Here is a 16,921-nt window from a genome sequence, read left to right on the forward strand (position 1 = left end):
CCCTGGGGCGCGCGTCTGGCGTCCGGGTGGCGCTGGCGCTGGAGGCGGCCGCGGGGACGTCCTCGCGTTACCGGTCGCCTCCGTACCCGCGCCAGGCTGGAGCGGGAATGGCCCGGCGGGCCCGGCGGGGCGCGGGTGGCAGCACGAGCCCACAGTTCCCGCTGCCCAGCTACCAGGTGTCGGTGCCCGAAAACGAGCCAGCGGGGACGACGGTCATTGAGCTGCAGGCGCAGGACCCGGACGAGGGCGACGCGGGGCGCCTGAGCTATCAGATGGAGGCACTGTTCGATGAGCGCTCCAACGGCTACTTCCTCATCGACGCCGTCACGGGCGCAGTCAGCACGGCCCGCGCGCTGGACCGCGAGACCAAGGACACGCATGTGCTCAAGGTGAGCGCCGTGGACCACGGCTCACCGCGGCGCTCGACGGCCACCTACCTTACCGTCACGGTCAGCGATACCAACGACCACAGTCCTGTCTTTGAGCAGTCCGAGTATCGCGAGCGCGTGCGGGAAAATCTCGAGGTAGGCTACGAGGTGCTAACTATCCGCGCCACCGACGGCGACGCCCCCTCCAACGCCAACATGCGCTACCGCCTGCTGCAGGGCGCGGGTGGCGTCTTTGAGATTGACCCGCGCTCGGGCGTTGTGCGCACGCGGGCGCCGGTGGACCGGGAGGAGGCGGCTGAGCACCAGCTGCTGGTGGAAGCTAACGACCAGGGCCGCAACCCGGGCCCGCTCACCGCCACGGCCACGGTTCACATCACCGTGGAGGATGAGAACGACAACTACCCGCAGTTCAGCGAGAAGCGCTACGTGGTGCAGGTGCGGGAGGACGTGGCAGTGAACACGCCCGTACTGCGCGTGCAGGCCACCGACCGGGACCAGGGCCAGAACGCCGCCATCCACTACAGCATTGTCAGCGGGAACCTCAAAGGGCAGTTCTACCTGCACGCGCTGAGCGGCAGCCTGGACGTCATCAACCCCCTGGACTTCGAGGCCATCCGGGAGTACACACTGCGAATCAAGGCTCAGGACGGGGGCCGCCCACCGCTCATCAACTCCTCGGGTCTGGTGGCCGTGCAGGTGCTGGATGTCAACGACAATGCCCCCATCTTCGTGAGCAGCCCCTTCCAGGCGTCCGTGCTGGAGAACGTGCCCCTGGGCCACTCCGTGCTTCACATCCAGGCAGTGGACGCCGATGCCGGGGAGAATGCCCGGCTGCACTACCGCCTGGTGGACATGGTCGGGGCGGGGGCTGGCGAGGGCTTGGAGGATGCCGGCCAGGGCCAGGCCTTCCCCTTCCAGATCCACAATAGCACCGGGTGGATCACCGTGTGTGCCGAGCTGGACCGGGAGGAGGTGGAGTACTTCAGCTTTGGGGTGGAGGCTGTGGACCACGGCTGGCCTCCCATGAGCTCCTCAGCGAGCGTGTCCATCACAGTGCTGGACGTCAATGACAATGACCCGGTGTTCACGCAGCCTGTGTACGAGCTGCGCCTCAATGAGGACGCGGCCGTGGGCAGCAGCGTGCTCACCCTGCAGGCCCGAGACCTGGATGCCCACAGCGTGATCACCTACCAGCTCACGGGAGGCAACACACGGAACCGCTTCGCGCTCAGCAGCCAGAGTGGCGGTGGGCTCATCACGCTGGCCCTGCCGCTGGACTATAAGCAGGAGCGGCAGTACGTGCTGGCGGTGACCGCGTCCGACGGCACCCGCTCACACACCGCGCAGGTCTTCATCAACGTCACCGATGCCAACACCCACCGCCCCGTCTTCCAGAGCTCACACTACACAGTCAGCGTCAGCGAGGACCGGCCCGTGGGCACCTCTATCGCCACCATCAGCGCCACCGACGAGGACACGGGGGAGAATGCCCGGATCACCTATGTGCTGGCCGACCCAGTGCCGCAGTTCCGCATTCACCCCGACAGCGGCACCATCTTCACCACCACGGAGCTGGACTACGAGGACCAGGCCGCCTACACGCTAGCCATCACCGCCCGGGACAACGGCATCCCCCAGAAGTCAGACACCACCTCCCTGGAGATCCTGATCCTGGACGCCAATGACAACGCGCCCCGCTTCCTGCGGGACTTCTACCAGGGCTCCGTCTTCGAAGATGCACCGCCATCCACCAGTGTGCTCCAGGTCTCCGCCACGGACCGGGACTCTGGCCCCAACGGCCGTCTGTTATACACCTTCCAGGGCGGGGACGATGGCCACGGGGACTTCTACATTGAGCCCACATCCGGCGTCATCCGCACCCAGCGGCGGCTGGACCGGGAGAACGTGGCCGTGTACAGCCTCCGGGCGCTGGCGGTGGACCGCGGCAGCCCCGCGCCGCTGAGCGCCTCGGTGGATATCCAGGTGACCGTGCTGGACATCAACGACAACCCCCCTGTGTTCGAGAGGGATGAGCTGGAGCTCTTTGTGGAAGAGAACCGCCCGGTGGGGTCAGTGGTGGCCAGGATCCGAGCCAATGACCCCGACGAGGGGCCCAACGCCCAGATCATGTACCAGATTGTGGAGGGCAACGTGCCCGAGGTCTTCCAGCTGGACCTGCTCAGCGGCGACCTGCGTGCCCTGGCCGATCTGGACTTTGAGGTGCGGCGGGAGTATGTGCTGGTGGTCCAGGCCACATCAGCGCCACTGGTCAGCCGGGCCACCGTACGGGTGCGCCTGCTGGACCAGAACGACAACCCGCCGGTGCTGCCCGACTTCCAGATCCTCTTCAACAACTACGTCACCAACAAGTCCAACAGCTTCCCCAGCGGCGTCATCGGCCGCATCCCGGCCCACGACCCCGACCTCTCCGACAGCCTCCGCTACAGCTTCCTGCAGGGCAACGAACTGCGGCTGCTACTGCTGGACCCAGCCTCTGGCGAGCTGCAGCTCAGCCGAGACCTGGACAACAACCGGCCGCTCGAAGCGCTCATGGAGGTGTCCGTGACGGGTGAGTGGCTCTGTGGGGACAGGGCCAGGAGCTGGGGCCACCTCTCCCCCACCCCATGGGCTGGGAGCACACCCGGGCTTTTTCGAGTTCAAAGCGGAGGTGCTTGGGTCTCCCTGTGAAGGCCCGTCTGGGCTGGCTGGCGAGGCTCTGCAGCCAGCCGCACGGCTGTCTGGGCAGATCAAAGGTCACCGGCTGCCCCACGTGCCAATTAGTTCTCGGGTGGGACCGTTGGGAACTGGCGCTTGGGTCCCTGAGTCACCCGGTAATGGGCCTTTGCTTTCAGGAGCTCCCTAGGCCTGGCATTTCTGTCTCCTCCAGTTAATAACCACCGGGCTGAGGTGTACTGGCTCAGTGTGCAAAGCTTAGCCCCATTTGATCTCGGCCTTGGCTCCTGAACTCGGGCTTATAATTTGGGTGTTACTTCAGAGACCTGCTCAGCTTGGCGGCAGAGCCCTTGTGGGAACCCTGCTCACCAGGCCCTGGGGCTGGCGGGGAGCGGTCCGGGGGAGGGAGAGCTGGCTCAGCACGCCAAGCATTCAGAGGCAGAGAGTGGTCCCCATGCCACTGGACTCCAGCCAGGCGAGGGGAACAACAAGCCGGTGTGAATGAGAGAGCAGGTTCTTAGGGTGCAAGAGAGCACCCCAGCACTTCTACCCAGGGCTGTGAACATCTGGGGCTGGCGAGTTGCCTTAGTAATGACGCTAAGGCATTATGATCCCCCGAGCAAGTGTGGATCTGGGCGGCTGGAGGTGGTGTGTCCGATGAGCTCGGTCTTTCTGGAACATTTCCCTGGAATGCGGATGAACATTTGCAGAGGGTGATAGCAGCCCATTCGACACTTTATCCACATTTTCTTTCACCCCTCCATGCCACAGCCGGCTTCCTGTGCCCCCACCCCACCCGGGCTCCCCATTTCCATGTGTCCATCTTCCCCACTCCTTGGGGTCCTCTGAGCTCTGTGGTCTCAGCTGATTGCCTGTTTCAAGAATCCCTTTCCATGGAGGTGTTCCTGCTTGAGATATAGGCCTGTCTATTGTTTGGCTGAAAAGCGAGCCGTGGGGCAGGTTTAATTCCAGGCTTGAAGGGCTTGAAGGTTCTACCAGTCTCTAGCTGACCAGTTAGGTTGGTCTTCTTTATGATTCTGGATTTTGTTCAACATTTTTCTCCCACTCGGCCTAGGACCTTCCACTGTGACCCAGATCCGAGCAGTTGGTCATGGTAGCAGGGCACCGTCTAGCTCTTGTGGTCTCAAGCTAATGGAGACTGGTTCCTGTGATCTAAAGGACCTTTGAACTAATGGTGTCTTTGAATGTTATTTTCTTCATTCTTCTTTCATTCGATGGGAAGGGGCAGTAATTACATTTTAGATGGCTGTTTGCAAGCTTTTAAGAGCGCAGCTGCTACTCACCGAGGTAGGGTATAAACAGTGTTGCCTTCATGGACTGTGTCTTGCCGATGGGATTACAAGCTATGACCCAAAACTGATGAGTTCTTGAAAAACGATACATTACTGTGCACTCAGAATACAGGCAGCCCCCAGATTTGGGAATGTGCAGTTTACATACACCCCCAGTTAGGAACCCACCTCCACAGAGCCTGTGATATTAATTCTAGGCACAATGATCTATAACACAGATCGTTGCTACTTTGTGATGTTATTATTATTATGACTGCATTGTTATATTTACAGAGATGTATTACTATATCTGGAGATATTCCTTTCATGTTTTTTTAATCATTTTATTGGGGGTTCATACAGCTCTTATCACAATCCATCCATCTATTGTGTCAAGCACATTTGTACATATGTTGCCCTCATCATTCTCAAAACATGTTCTTTCTACTTGAGCCATTGGTATCAGCTCCTCATTTTTCCCCTCCCTTACCCGCCCTCCCTTCCTCACAGACCCTTGATAATTTATAAATTATTATTATTTTTTCATGTCTTACACTGTCCTTCCATGTTTTTAAAACACGCCTACATAGAAACAAACCCATATAAGAAGGTAAGTGTTCTGCTAACGAATCATACCTGTTCTGATTTAAGCTCAAATTTGCCTTAAAGACAGAACTGTCCACCATCTGAGCGCTGCCTGTCCTATATCCCCCAGCAAATCTTGGGAGAATTACAAGCATTAGTTTTCTGAAGGACTTTGATTTCCACCCTCAAGTCGATTCCAACTCACAGCGACCCTCTAAGACAAGATACAAGTGTCCCAGTGAGTTTCTGAGACCGCCACTCTTCCCCCCACCACCCCAAGACCGCCACTCTTCAGATATAGATGGCCTCATCTTTCTCCCACAGAGAGGCTGGTGCTTTCGAACTGCTGACCTTGTAGTTAGCAGCCCAACACGTGACCACTAGGCCACCAGGGCTCCTATGCTTTCTGTCTCCCCGCCATCAAGCTGATTTTGCGTGGAGCTGGAGCGGCGATGGCTTCCTGCTGGTGCACCACAGGTCTGTCCCCAGGGCAGGGTTGGGGCGCCGGCTCTGCGTCTTCAGCCAACACCTTCGAGTAAGAGGCAGATCGAGGCTCTGTGTGTCCATCCCTTCAGATAATCAGTCACCTTCTCCTGGGTTCTTCCGGGGTCCCAAGCTGTTTTCTCGCGTCGAGTTGCCGGTTCGGAAACCCACGGGGGCAGTTGGACCGTGTCCTCTAGGGCCGCTAGGAGTCAGCACTGACCAGATGGCAGTGAGTCCGTTTGGGGTTTCCACCCGGTTGTCTGTTCCTCCAGTGATTGTGAGGACAGGGAGGGGTGTCATGCTGCCTCCGCCCCGCCCACTTTACAGATGATGAGACTGAGGCTCAGAGGAGCAGAGCTTCCTGCACGGCTCTCTGGGCGCCAGGGGAGCCCTCCCCATGAAACAAGCACCTGTGGGGTCCCCCCCCCTTTACCTTGGAGAACACGCTGGGAAACCTGGGTGGCTGAACCCTCCCACTCCAGTGCCTACCTCTCTCAGCACCTCTCTGGACTAGATTTGATGCCCTGGAGAAGTGGAACAAACCCTCGTCATTCTCAAAGCCCGGCGCCCAAGCAGAACAAAAGATCCGCCCTGGGGTTTGCCGGAGTTGGCTGCTCCTCAGGCACAATGGGGACGTGGTTGCTCAGACGGCAGCCTTCTTTCCAGTGAGCGGTTGGGCTCTGGGTTTACAGACGTGCCCTAAATAAAGCCAGAGTGCCACTTCCGGCTATCAGGGTGCCGAGGGAAGAGCCAGGCTGGCTTTGGGGTTTTAGGGGAGTGATTCTGGAAGGGCTGTGAGAGCCTGCTGAGGGTGGGGGCTAGGGTAGGTCCACCTGAGGGTGGTACACCTGGCTAGAGTATGCCTGGGGAGCAGGTCAGGGCTTTTAACTCAGCCACAGGGACTTGGCAAACAGTGTTGGTGCTTGTTCTGTTGCCCCCAAGTATAGAAGACCAGATGAAAATGGCGCGAGGGCCGTGGACAGCTAAGCGCAGTAGTCCCCTATCTGGGGGTTCCAGGCAGTGATGGAGATGACTTCTGAATGAGGTTTTCCGTTCTGTGGTAGGAACTTGGTAGGATGGATCCTTTTAGAAGCAGCGTGGGCCTTCTTTCTGTTGCAGCCTGGCTGATAGCCTGGTGGGAAATGCCAGCCCCAGCCATCCCTGCGGTGCCGAGGCCAGGGCTAGCGTGGGAGGTTGGCGAAGTCTTCGGAAGCGTTTGCCTCTCAGGGGGTTGATTCCAGTTGATGGCTGAGGCTGTGGGGAACGGGCCGTGTCACAGGCATTGCCTGGGTGCACAGTGGCGCTTTGGCTTTCCAGTGCTCACCTTCAAGGAGCCCTGGTGGCGTGGCAGTGACACGCTGGCCTGCTCACTGCAAGGTCAGCAGTTCGAAATCACCAGCCGCTGCTCGGGAGAAAGACGAGGCTTTCTGCCCTCATAAAGAGTGACAGTCTCGGAAACCCGCAGGGGCAGTTCTGCCCCGTCCTACGAGGTCACTGTGAGTCAGAATTCTCTCGGTGGCAGTGAGTTTGAAGTTTAGTGTTCATCTTGTGGAAAAGACAAAATAAAACAAACCAAAAAACCCGCGGCCGATTCCAACTCTTTATGGGAGTAGAAAGCCTAGTGTTCCTCTCTCAGAGGAGCTCGCGGTTTCAAACTGCTGACCTTGCAGTAGCACCCAGCATGTGACCACCACACCTCTGCGGGGCTCCTAGCCATCAGATCAAACTGAGAACAAACAAATGGCTCATGCCACGGAGTCTGTGCTGAATCACAGCAACCTTACAGGACAGGGTTAGGGTTAAGGCAAGGGTTAGGGTTGGTTCCTGAGATTGTAATTCTCTCTTTAAAAAAAAATCATTTTATTGGGGTCTCTTACAGCTACTGGAACAACCCATACATCCATCGTATCAAACACATTTGTACACATGCTGCCACCATCCTTTTCAGAACACTTCTTTCTACTTGAATCGAAACTGTAACTCTTCACAGGAGTGGAAACCTCATCTTTCTCCCTTGGAGTAGCTGGTGGTTCTGAACTCTGGGCCTCGTGGCCTTGTGGTTAGCAGCCCAACGAGTGACCACTATGCCATAAGGGCTCCTGGTGGCCCCCGTGCTCTAAAACACTCCAAACTCACTGCCGTCGAGTGGATGTGGACTCATAGTGACCACCTGCCGGTTTCCAAGACCGTAACTATTTACGGAAGTAGAAAGTCCAGTCTTTCCCCTGGCCCTCGCCTTAGGGCTGAGTTTATCATGTGTTGGACCAGTAAGGCCCACAGATGATGTTCTAAATATCCAAATGGCTCTTGACAGAGCAAAGGTGGCTCACCCTGTGTGTAAGTCTTTACGGAGGAGAGAGCCAGCCTCCTCTTTCTCTCATGGAATGGCTGGTGGGTTTGAACGACTGACCTTGGGGCGAGCTGCTTTGCAAAGAACCCATGATGCCACCGGGAGTCCTATGGGGTCACTGTGAGTCCGCATCCACTCGATGGCAGTGAGTTTTTAAGACACTGGAAAGGAAAAACCAGCTGCCATCGAGTGGAGCTGATTCTAGTGATCCTGTAGGACAGGACCAAACTGCCCCTATGGGTTTCTGAGACGGCCCCTCTATACTGGAGCAGACAGCCTTGCCAGCTGTCCGGTGGGATGGCCTTGCGGTTAGCAGGCCAACGCTAAACCCACCGGTTACTCAGCAGAGGAGCTGGGACTCTGGAAACAGGCTAACCTGTCAGAGAACCGCAGGCGTGGTGACCCTGCACTGCGATAAGGGAGGGTTTGTGCATTTATTGGGCACCTGCTGCATACCCCATGTGTGGTCTGCAAAATGAGCGTGTCCCCTGCCCTGCCAGAGGACGGGTGGAGATGCACAAGGACAGGGAGGTGACCGCATCAAGGTGGGCGAGGGGACACTGAGGTGTGAACGGGAGTGTGTGACATGCGGCCCAGGCAGAAACAGGGAGCCCTGATGCCGAGGAGGGAAGCTGAGAACTTCTTTGCCCCTGGAAGAGGAGACTTGGGCCGGGTGCTGGGACAAGTGGTGGAGGGTGGAGGCAGCTCAGAGGGAGCCTGAGGCTGGCTTGTGTGGGCAGGTGGAGGTGAGAGATGGAGAGAGGAGGAGGAGGGAGGGGGTGGTCAGACAGCAGTGCTGGTCAGGAGGCTCATGGCCCTGTGCTTGGTGGGCCGGGGATTGCTGGGCTTGACCTGTCCGGGCATAGCCAGTCTCCATTACACCCACTCCTGTGAGCAGGTCCTTGGGCTATTTCTGCCACGGGTGGGGGACCGGGGCCTGGGACGTGCAGAGAAGCATCCTGGCCCCTTGCTTGAAGGCCCCCAGCCACACTCTCAGAATCAACAGGGGCCCTGGGGATTATATGTGGGGCAGTGGATTGGAAGGTTGCCAGTTCAAACCCACCAGCTGCTCCAAAAGGTGCAGCTGGGAGGTGGGGGCATATTGAAGCCCCCCATGCAAGTGTACCCTCTATCCCTGCTGACCCTGAAGCCCCGTCCAGGCCCAGCGGCCTCTCTCCACTTGGTTTGGGCCACTGCTGGTGCTGTTTTGAATGCTGAGAGCAGGAACCTGCTCTGAGCTGGGAGGTGGAGGGGTGCCAGCCCCTCGGGGGCCTGGCAGTGTGTCTGGGCCCGGGGGCGTGGAGGGTGGCATGGTGCCCAGGGGGGCCTGAGTCCCTGCCAGCATTCAGATTCAAACAGCAGTCGATTTATCACGTGGGCACAGCGGGTGGAAAATGTGCATCAGCCCCATCTGCCCAGGCTGCAACCCAGCCGGGGGCACGCAGCTCTGGGCAGCTTTTCCTCCAGCTCTGTCACCTGGACCCACAGGTTCACGGGCGGGTCCCGGGACCCAAGTTTGAGTGCTGGGGTGGGGGCAGGGGCAGTAAACACCGCTCTCTCCCTGCATGTTTGTAGGGGGCTGGGGGTGGAGTGTCCAGGTAACCGGTTGACCTGAGGCACCATGATGGCCTGCCATCCAGAATATAACCTCCTGTGGGGAGGGGCAGCAGCTATAATGCTGGACCCTGGTAGGGACCGTGGCCCATTCCCTGGGCCCAGGGGCCTGACACACACATGGGGTGCTGAGAAGATATTGAGGAGTGGGTGGGAAGGGTGAGTACAAGCAGATTGAAGGGGGCTTGTCACTGAGGTCCCCTTTCCCCCCCAACAACCATTTAAAATCTTTCCTCCATATACTGGGGACCCCTCACCAAACCAAAGCAAACGTACCGGCATCAGGTCGATTCTGACTCACAGCAGCCCTATAGGACGGAACAGAACTGCCCCGGTGGGTTTCTGAGTCTGTAACTCTTCACAGAATGGAAAGCCTCGTCTTTCTCCCCCAGAGCGGTTGGTGGGTGTGAACTGCCAAGTCTGCGGTCAGCAGCCAATGCAGAACCACTACACCTCCAGGCGCCTTCACGCCTCTACAAGTGTCCTGAAAAAGGAAAACAAAGAACCCCCTTGGGGTCTGTTGTGCTGTTGTTAGGTGCCAGCCCATAGCGACCCGTGTGCCATAAGGCAACACCACACAGCCCTGCCCCATCCTCCTGTGCCTGAGCCCATGGCACAGTCTCTGTGTCAGCCCGTCTCTTTCCCCCTGCCCGCACTTTACCGAGCATACTGTCCTTCTGCAGGGACTGGCGTGGTCTCTTCCAGTTCACGTCGGACCCGGAGGGCAGTGTAGATTGTCCCCATAGGGTCTCTGAGCCTGTACATTAGGGCAGTGTAGATTGTCCCCATAGGGTCTCTGAGCCTGTACATTAGGGCAGTGTAGATTGTCCCCATAGGGTCTCTGAGCCTGTACATTTTCCCGGAAGCCCACAGCCTCCTCTTTCTCCCATGGAGCGGCTGGTGGCTTCACACCACCGACCTTGTGGCCAGCAGCCTGGCGTGTAGCCCCTTTGCTGGGGCCCCTGGGGGTGCAGAAGGTGGCATCTCAAGTCCACCCAAAGGGGCCTTGGAGAAAGGTCTGGCCATCTCCTGCAGAGCCTGCCCAGGAAGCCCCCGGGGCTCAGTTCAGTTCTCTGACAGGCCTGGGAGGGCCGAGCCTGGGCATCTCTGCGGGGGGCTGGGTCAGAACTCAGGTCACAACTGGTGGTTCCTTGGTGACGAGCTAAGACGAGCCCACCCGTCCACTTGGTGGTTCATTGTAAACGCAGGTGACGTGTCCATTAGCACCTGTGATAGCCGGAACACCACGGGACCACCTCGGCTCTACCTCAGACAGCACAGCCCTCCACCTCTGCCTGCCTCTCTATTCGTGGGGGACGGAGCCCCGGTGGCGAACTGGGTTAAGCCTCCATTTGAACCCACTAGCCATTCACTCCACAGGAGACAAACTAGGCTTTCTGCTGCTCCCTTAAAGGTTACAGGCTCGGAAGCAGGCGTTCTACTCAGTCCTGCTCTGCAGGATAAAGACGTGGCGGTCTGTTGGCATGAAAGTGCATACAGCCTTGGACACCCCTCGGCCCATTCTACTCTACTACAGGGTCGCTGAGAGTCGGGGTCGACTTGACGGCTGTGGTTTACATTGTTATTGCGGGAAGTACCCGAATCTGTCTTCGCTGACGGGTCTCTGGCTGCATAGGGCGCGAGCTTACATGGGTCAACCCTGCTTTCACGGGGTCTCCTGTACAGCAACGCATCTGCCGGTCAACGTGGTTCAGGGGAACAGCTCCCCAACACCAGCCACGTTTGCCACTGTGCACAACCGTCACCAACCCACCTTCCACAGCATTCCACCTCCATGGATAGGGCCTCCGTGTCCCCCACCCCCACCCCCCCACCGCAGCTCAGACTCCTCTCCCCTCTCATCTTGTGCCAGTAGCAGGCACTGGTCTCTGTAAAACCAGAAAATTCAGACTCATGCCCATCGAGTTAATTCTGGCTCATGGCCACCCTTCAGGACCAGGTGGCACTGCCCCTGTGGGCTTCTGAGACTGTCACTCTCTACAGGAGGAGTAGAGAGCCCCGTCTGTCTCCCCCGCAGGACAGGAGCCCTGGAGGGTTACACGTCGGCTGTGAACCACATGGCCGGCAGTTTGAAACCACCAGCAGCCAGCTCTTCGGGAGGAAGACTGGGCTTTTTACTCCTGTGAACCGTTACAGAAACCCATGCAGGGTCGCTGACTTAGCACGGACTCAGTGGCTGTGGGGTTGGTCCTCCGGGTTCTCCCAAGGACTGGCTGGCGGCTTCCAGCTACTGACCTTGTGGCTGGTCCACGCTGTGGCTCTGTGGCGGAGCAGTGTGAACGACCACACCGTGTTGGCCTGTCTGTCATTCATTGATTGGCATCTAGGCGGTTTTGCCATCGTGAGCGAGGGGGCCAGCAAGCACGCGCTGCTAACGGAGAGGCCGCTCAGACCCGCCAGCACATCTCAGGCAACAGACGTGGCCCCCGCTTCCCTTTGCAGAGTCCACTCGGTGACAGCGGGCTGAAGGACACGAGGCTGGCTGTGCGCGTTTTCTCAGGCTGGGTGGCCCTCCACGGGCCTTGTCTGGTGAGGCCACTCCACTCTCTCCCCCTTTGGGTTTCTTGTTCCGATTGCTTTTCTCTTCATTTTTTTAAAAAATTGCGCATTCTGTGTAATTTTTATAGTTTTATGATTTGCTTCTATCTAGTCTGCTCTGGACGTGGTTAAGGCAAACCTACTGCAGTTAATCCATGCCGAGCCCTCCCGGTGTTTGCACTTGGAGATAAGGCCGGCAGTAAAAGGTTGCCGCTGGCTGATAGCGCTCGGCCAGTTCTCCTCCGCAGGTTGCTTGTTCGCCAGCGAGGATACAGGCTAGCCCGGGAGCCGCTGGCACAGCGGCGCCCTGAGACATCACTGTGGGTGGTGAGGCCTGGATTTGCGCTGTCACTGCCCAGGGCCAGCTTCCTGACACTAGCACGGCCGTCCCTCTGGGCCTCAGTGCCCCCACCTGACATGGGTGTGTGGGGGGGGGGCAGTCTGGAGTGCAGTGCCAAGCCTCCACGAGCCCCACCCTCCCTCCTGGGATCCCTGGTGGCTGGCCACCTGTCCCCGGGCGCTGCCAGACCTGGGGGTGGCATGCTCAGGGGGCACATGGTGTGCCGCTTTTTGTGTCTGGTGTCTTTCTCCTTGCCTGTCTTTGAGGGCCATCACGGTGCTGCTCGTGGATGAACTTGAGTCCTTTTCATGGTGGCCTCTTGGGGGGACTGGCTCCCCTCCCCAGCCTGCAGAGCCAGAGCCCTGGCCCCACCAGGGCTGCCAGCAGGCAGGCAGGCAGTCATTGCCCCAGGGCTGTCCCCGTGGGCGGTGGAGCCACCTCAGGAGCCCAGCATGTCCTCCTGACCACCAGAAAAAGAAGAGGGATGAGAAATGCTTCGGGAGCCCCGAGAATGCTTGGAGGGCCAGGGCCGAGAAGGCTCCGAAATGCACGATGCAGCCAGCACGCCCAGGAGTCAGAAGCGCTGTGCATCCCACAGGGCATGCTTGGACGCAGAAGCTGACAGGCAGTCCCTTCTAGTGCATCTCTGATGGGTGCCAGCCTGCGGCTAGTGGGGGAGCTCCAGCCATCTGCACTGCCCAGGGACTCCACAGGAAGCTGGGTAGGCGCAGGCCGGGCAGTGCTGGCTAGGAAGGGGTCAGTGCAGATGATGGGCCGGCGGCCCGGAGCCGCTGCTGCGCTGTGGAGGGAGAGACCTTCTGGGGAAGCTGGGGTCCACACACAGGTAGGTAGGCAGGGACCTAGGTTGCATGGAGGGCCCTGTTGGAGTCACTGACTGGTGACTCTGGTCTGATGAGGTCAGCAATGCTGGCCTGGCCTCTGGGAGTCCTCCTGAACTTGCCCACCTGTGCGTGCCTTCCTGCAGCTGGGTCAGGGCTGGGCCTGGAGCCGAGGGGTCTGACTGTGGGTGCTGGACACTGCCGGCCAGCCGCGGTCTGGACAAGTGGGAGCTGGGAGACAGTTCGGCTGCAGACGGTACCTTGTCCTCCGTCTTGTGGACCTTCTGGGAAGTTCAGCTTCTCACAGACCCGCAGAGGCTGCACCAGTGCTGAATCCAAACTGCCATGTAAGTCAGAGGGAGGAGTCCTGGGGGGACACAGTGGTGAAGGGTCAGCTGCCAACAGAGAGGTCAGCAGTTTGAACCCACTAGCTGCTCCGAGGCAGAAAGGTAAGGCAGTCTGCTCCTGTCAAGAAGGTGGCCTTGGGGACCCAGGGGACAGCTCTCCTCTGTCCTAGGGTCATGGTGAGTCAGAACCGACTTGGCAGCCGGGGATTTAGCTCATTTTATTCGGCCCCGGGGTTAACGGTGGGTGGCTCGGTGCCATCGAGTTGGTTCCGATCCATGGAGGCCCCCACGCACCACAGAATGAAGCACTGCTCGGCCCTGCACCTTCCTCGCAGTCGCCATGTCTGAGCCCGTGGTTACAGCCACGGTGTCAGGCCACCGCCCCGAGGGCCTTCCGCTCTGTCCCGGCCCCTCCACTTCACCAAGCAAGATGTCCTTCCCCAGGGACTGGTCTCTCCTGACAGCAGGCCCACAGGGCGTGAGAGAGAGAGCACCTTCCCGTCCTGTCCTCTAAGGACCATGTGGCTGCACTACGTCCGAGACAGGTCCATTTGTCCTTTTGGCGGGCCATGGTGCTTTCAGTGTTCTTCACAACACCGCAGTTCAGATGCACCGATCCTTCTTCGAAGGTCTTCCTCGTTCAGTGTCCAACTTTCACAGGCATACGAGGCGATGGAGAATACACTGACTTGGGTCAGGCCCAACTTTGTCCTCAAAGTAGCATCCTTATTCTTCAACACTTTCAAGAGGTCTCGGCCAGCAGACGGGCCCAATGCGACCTGTCCTTTGATCTCGAGACTGCTGCTTCTGGGCGTTGGATGGCGTTAAGTGAGAGAAAGTCCCTGACAACATCACCCTGTTCTCCGTGGGTCGTGGTGCTCAGTCCCTGCTGGTCCAGGGGTGAGGATTTGGGTTTTCTCTTCTCAGAGTGTGGAGCCATGAAGAGTTGCTACCAGTCAGGGGTTGGAAGCGGAGGTGGGGGTGGGGGTGGAGCAGGGAGGGAGTGTCTGAGTGTTTATGTTGTGGCCACTCTCCCAGAGCCCAGCACTGCCATTGTATTCAGGGTGGGTTCATTTGCTCCCCCGGCTGGCCTTTCCACCCAGAGTCAGCCTTCCCACCTCGCTAGGTAGCCTGGCGCTAGGTGGCCTGGCTCCCCGAGAGCCAGCACACAGCCGCCTCTCTTTCTTGGGGGCTGCCTCGAGCATGGGCCCAGGGGCTGCGGGACCACTGACAGGGCTCTAGGTAACTTCTGAGACGACGGTTCCTCCTGTTTCTGTGTCACCCAGGGAGGGGTGATGGGGGGCGGGTGTGGGGTGAACACAGTGCAAGGCCACCGGGCGGGTGTTCAGATACAGCCCCTCCCTCTCCTTTGTATCCAAAGCCAAGTGCTGTAGCGGGGGAGTTGCCTCTCAGTCCAGCCCTCTCTTCTGGGCGTGGACAACCATCCTGTGGAATTGTAGGACCAACCCCCCCCACCCCCAGCTTCAGAGAGGATGGAAACTATTAGGGCTCATTGTTCTGAGGGATTTCCTATCCATCCGGCACACGACTGTCGGGGGTCAGGGCCGGGCCTGCCTGTGCTTGTGCGGGTGCCTGTGTGTGTGTTTCATAAGTGTGCTTGTTCTGGTGTGTGCCTGTATGCACATGTTTCCTATACATGTACATGCATGTGAGTGTGTGCATAAACATCTATGTGTACGTGCATGTGTGTATGTGCATATCCGAGTGTGTGTATGTGTGCACATGCATGTGCGGGCATGGCCGTGTGTGCCATGCCTGCAGCACATCCATATGCATGTGTGTATACGCAGGGCATGTGTGAACATGTGCGTGTGTGCATGTGTACCTCTGGCATGTATGTGGTCGTGTGTGTGTAAGTGTGTGCAAAAAGTTGTGTGAGCGTGGGTGTGTGCACATACGTGTGCGTGCACAGGCATATGTGAGCCTGTGTGTGCACATGTATGTACATCTCTATTCCGACATGTGCCTACATAGATGTGTTCCTCCATGAGTGCATGCATTTGTGTGCATACATGTGTAGATATGAGCACATATGCAGGGGTGGATGTGTGAGCATGATGGAACGAGACTATGTGTGTGTGTGTCTGCACATGTCACTCTGTGCCCACACATGAGAACATGCATGTGTGGCAGAGATTGCAGCTCGGCTGCCTCCCACCTTTCAAGGCTAAATCAGAAGTGGACTGTGGGATGGAAAGTAAGGACCTGTCGTCCCTCCCTTTGTGTCCACTGCTCCTCTGCTGGGCCTTGTGGGGTCTGGAAGCAAATTTGGGGTGAAAGCCGGGCTGAGCCCCTTCTGAGACAAGCCGGTGCCAGCAGCTCTGAGCTGAGGGAAGTGAGGCAGCCGGCCGGCTGGGCATGCAGGGCTACTCTGTGTCCCCACGGGACAGGAGTGCTCCTGGGGAGATGTCAGCCACCCTTCGCCCTATCGCCCACATACACACCGGTCTGCTCCGCGCCTTCGGGGTTTTGCCTCCTCTGGTAATTCCTGCTTAGAAACCAAAAAGTCTGTCTCATGGCATCACCGCCGGCGGCCCAGGCTGACGCAGGGTTCTGAAGGTGGATCACGGAAGGCTCAGCGGCAGGCAGGAGGAGAAGGGTGAGGTCACTAGAGGCCAGCTCACCTGTGCCGGGGACTGCGGTCACCCACCAGGAGGAGCTGCGTGGAGAGTGCCCCGTGGGTGTCCAGGTCGTGTGAAGACACAGGTTTGAAGACGAGTGTTCCCAAGGGTGTCCTTGCTTCACGCTGCCGCCTACGGGCCCTGACTGCTGAGTTGCTGCCCGAGGCACTCCCTGTACCGTCACCCCAACCGATGGCGTATTGGGGTTACAGGGAGCCACACCCCCAACCGCCGGCTTTCCAAGACGTGTGCAAGCAGTACGCGGCTTCTGACAACGGCTCCCATCTAACAGCCCCCTTGCCGTGGGTGCTGTTGTAAATGCGTTCTAATGGAATACGCTCCTTTTTAAAGTTTTTATTACGATTGCTTTGTATTGTCGTCATTAGGGACCATAGGGCCACCTGACCCCCAGCAGCCCTTGGGCACAACAGAACGAACCACTGCCCGGTCCTGCGCCACCGCACCGTGGTCCGTGTGTCTGAGCCCATCGCTGCAGGCACGGGGTCCACCCCTCTCCTCGAGGGCCACCCTCTTTGTCACTGCCCCTCCACGCTACCAGGCATGAGGCCCTTCTCCAGGGACTGTCTCTCCTGCCAAATCCAAAGTTCGGGACACAGAGTCTCGCCGCCCTTGCCTCTGAGGAGCATGCTGGCTGTACTTCCCCTTCGACTGGGAGCCTGTCCTCGTCTGGCCCCTGAGCAGCCCTCCGAGAACCCGCTGCTCTGCCAGCACCCCACCTTACTCTAGCCGCCCTTCCCACCTCTGCCCTGCTGAGTTGCACAGCGCCCCAGCCCCCTGCTGGCAGGCC

The 16,921-nt window shown here is 58.8% G+C and overlaps 1 protein-coding gene across 1 annotated transcript in view; it reads left to right on the forward strand.

Annotated features, from left to right (window-relative positions):
• Positions 1–5: 5 nt before the first annotated feature.
• The window catches only part of CELSR1 (cadherin EGF LAG seven-pass G-type receptor 1), a gene marked incomplete at its 5' end in the record, with an annotated part of 123,796 nt that continues 106,880 nt past the window's right edge, over positions 6–16,921 (forward strand). Inside the window, one exon of the mRNA XM_045290688.1 lies at positions 6–2,958. Within this exon, the coding sequence (XP_045146623.1) occupies positions 6–2,958 (2,953 nt within the window). The remainder of the gene's footprint in view (positions 2,959–16,921) is intronic.

This window comes from Echinops telfairi, unplaced genomic scaffold, assembly GCF_000313985.2.
Source record: "Echinops telfairi isolate 266 unplaced genomic scaffold, ASM31398v2 ScPeMD7_2;HRSCAF=8, whole genome shotgun sequence".
Classification (NCBI taxonomy): Eukaryota; Metazoa; Chordata; class Mammalia; order Afrosoricida; family Tenrecidae; genus Echinops; species Echinops telfairi.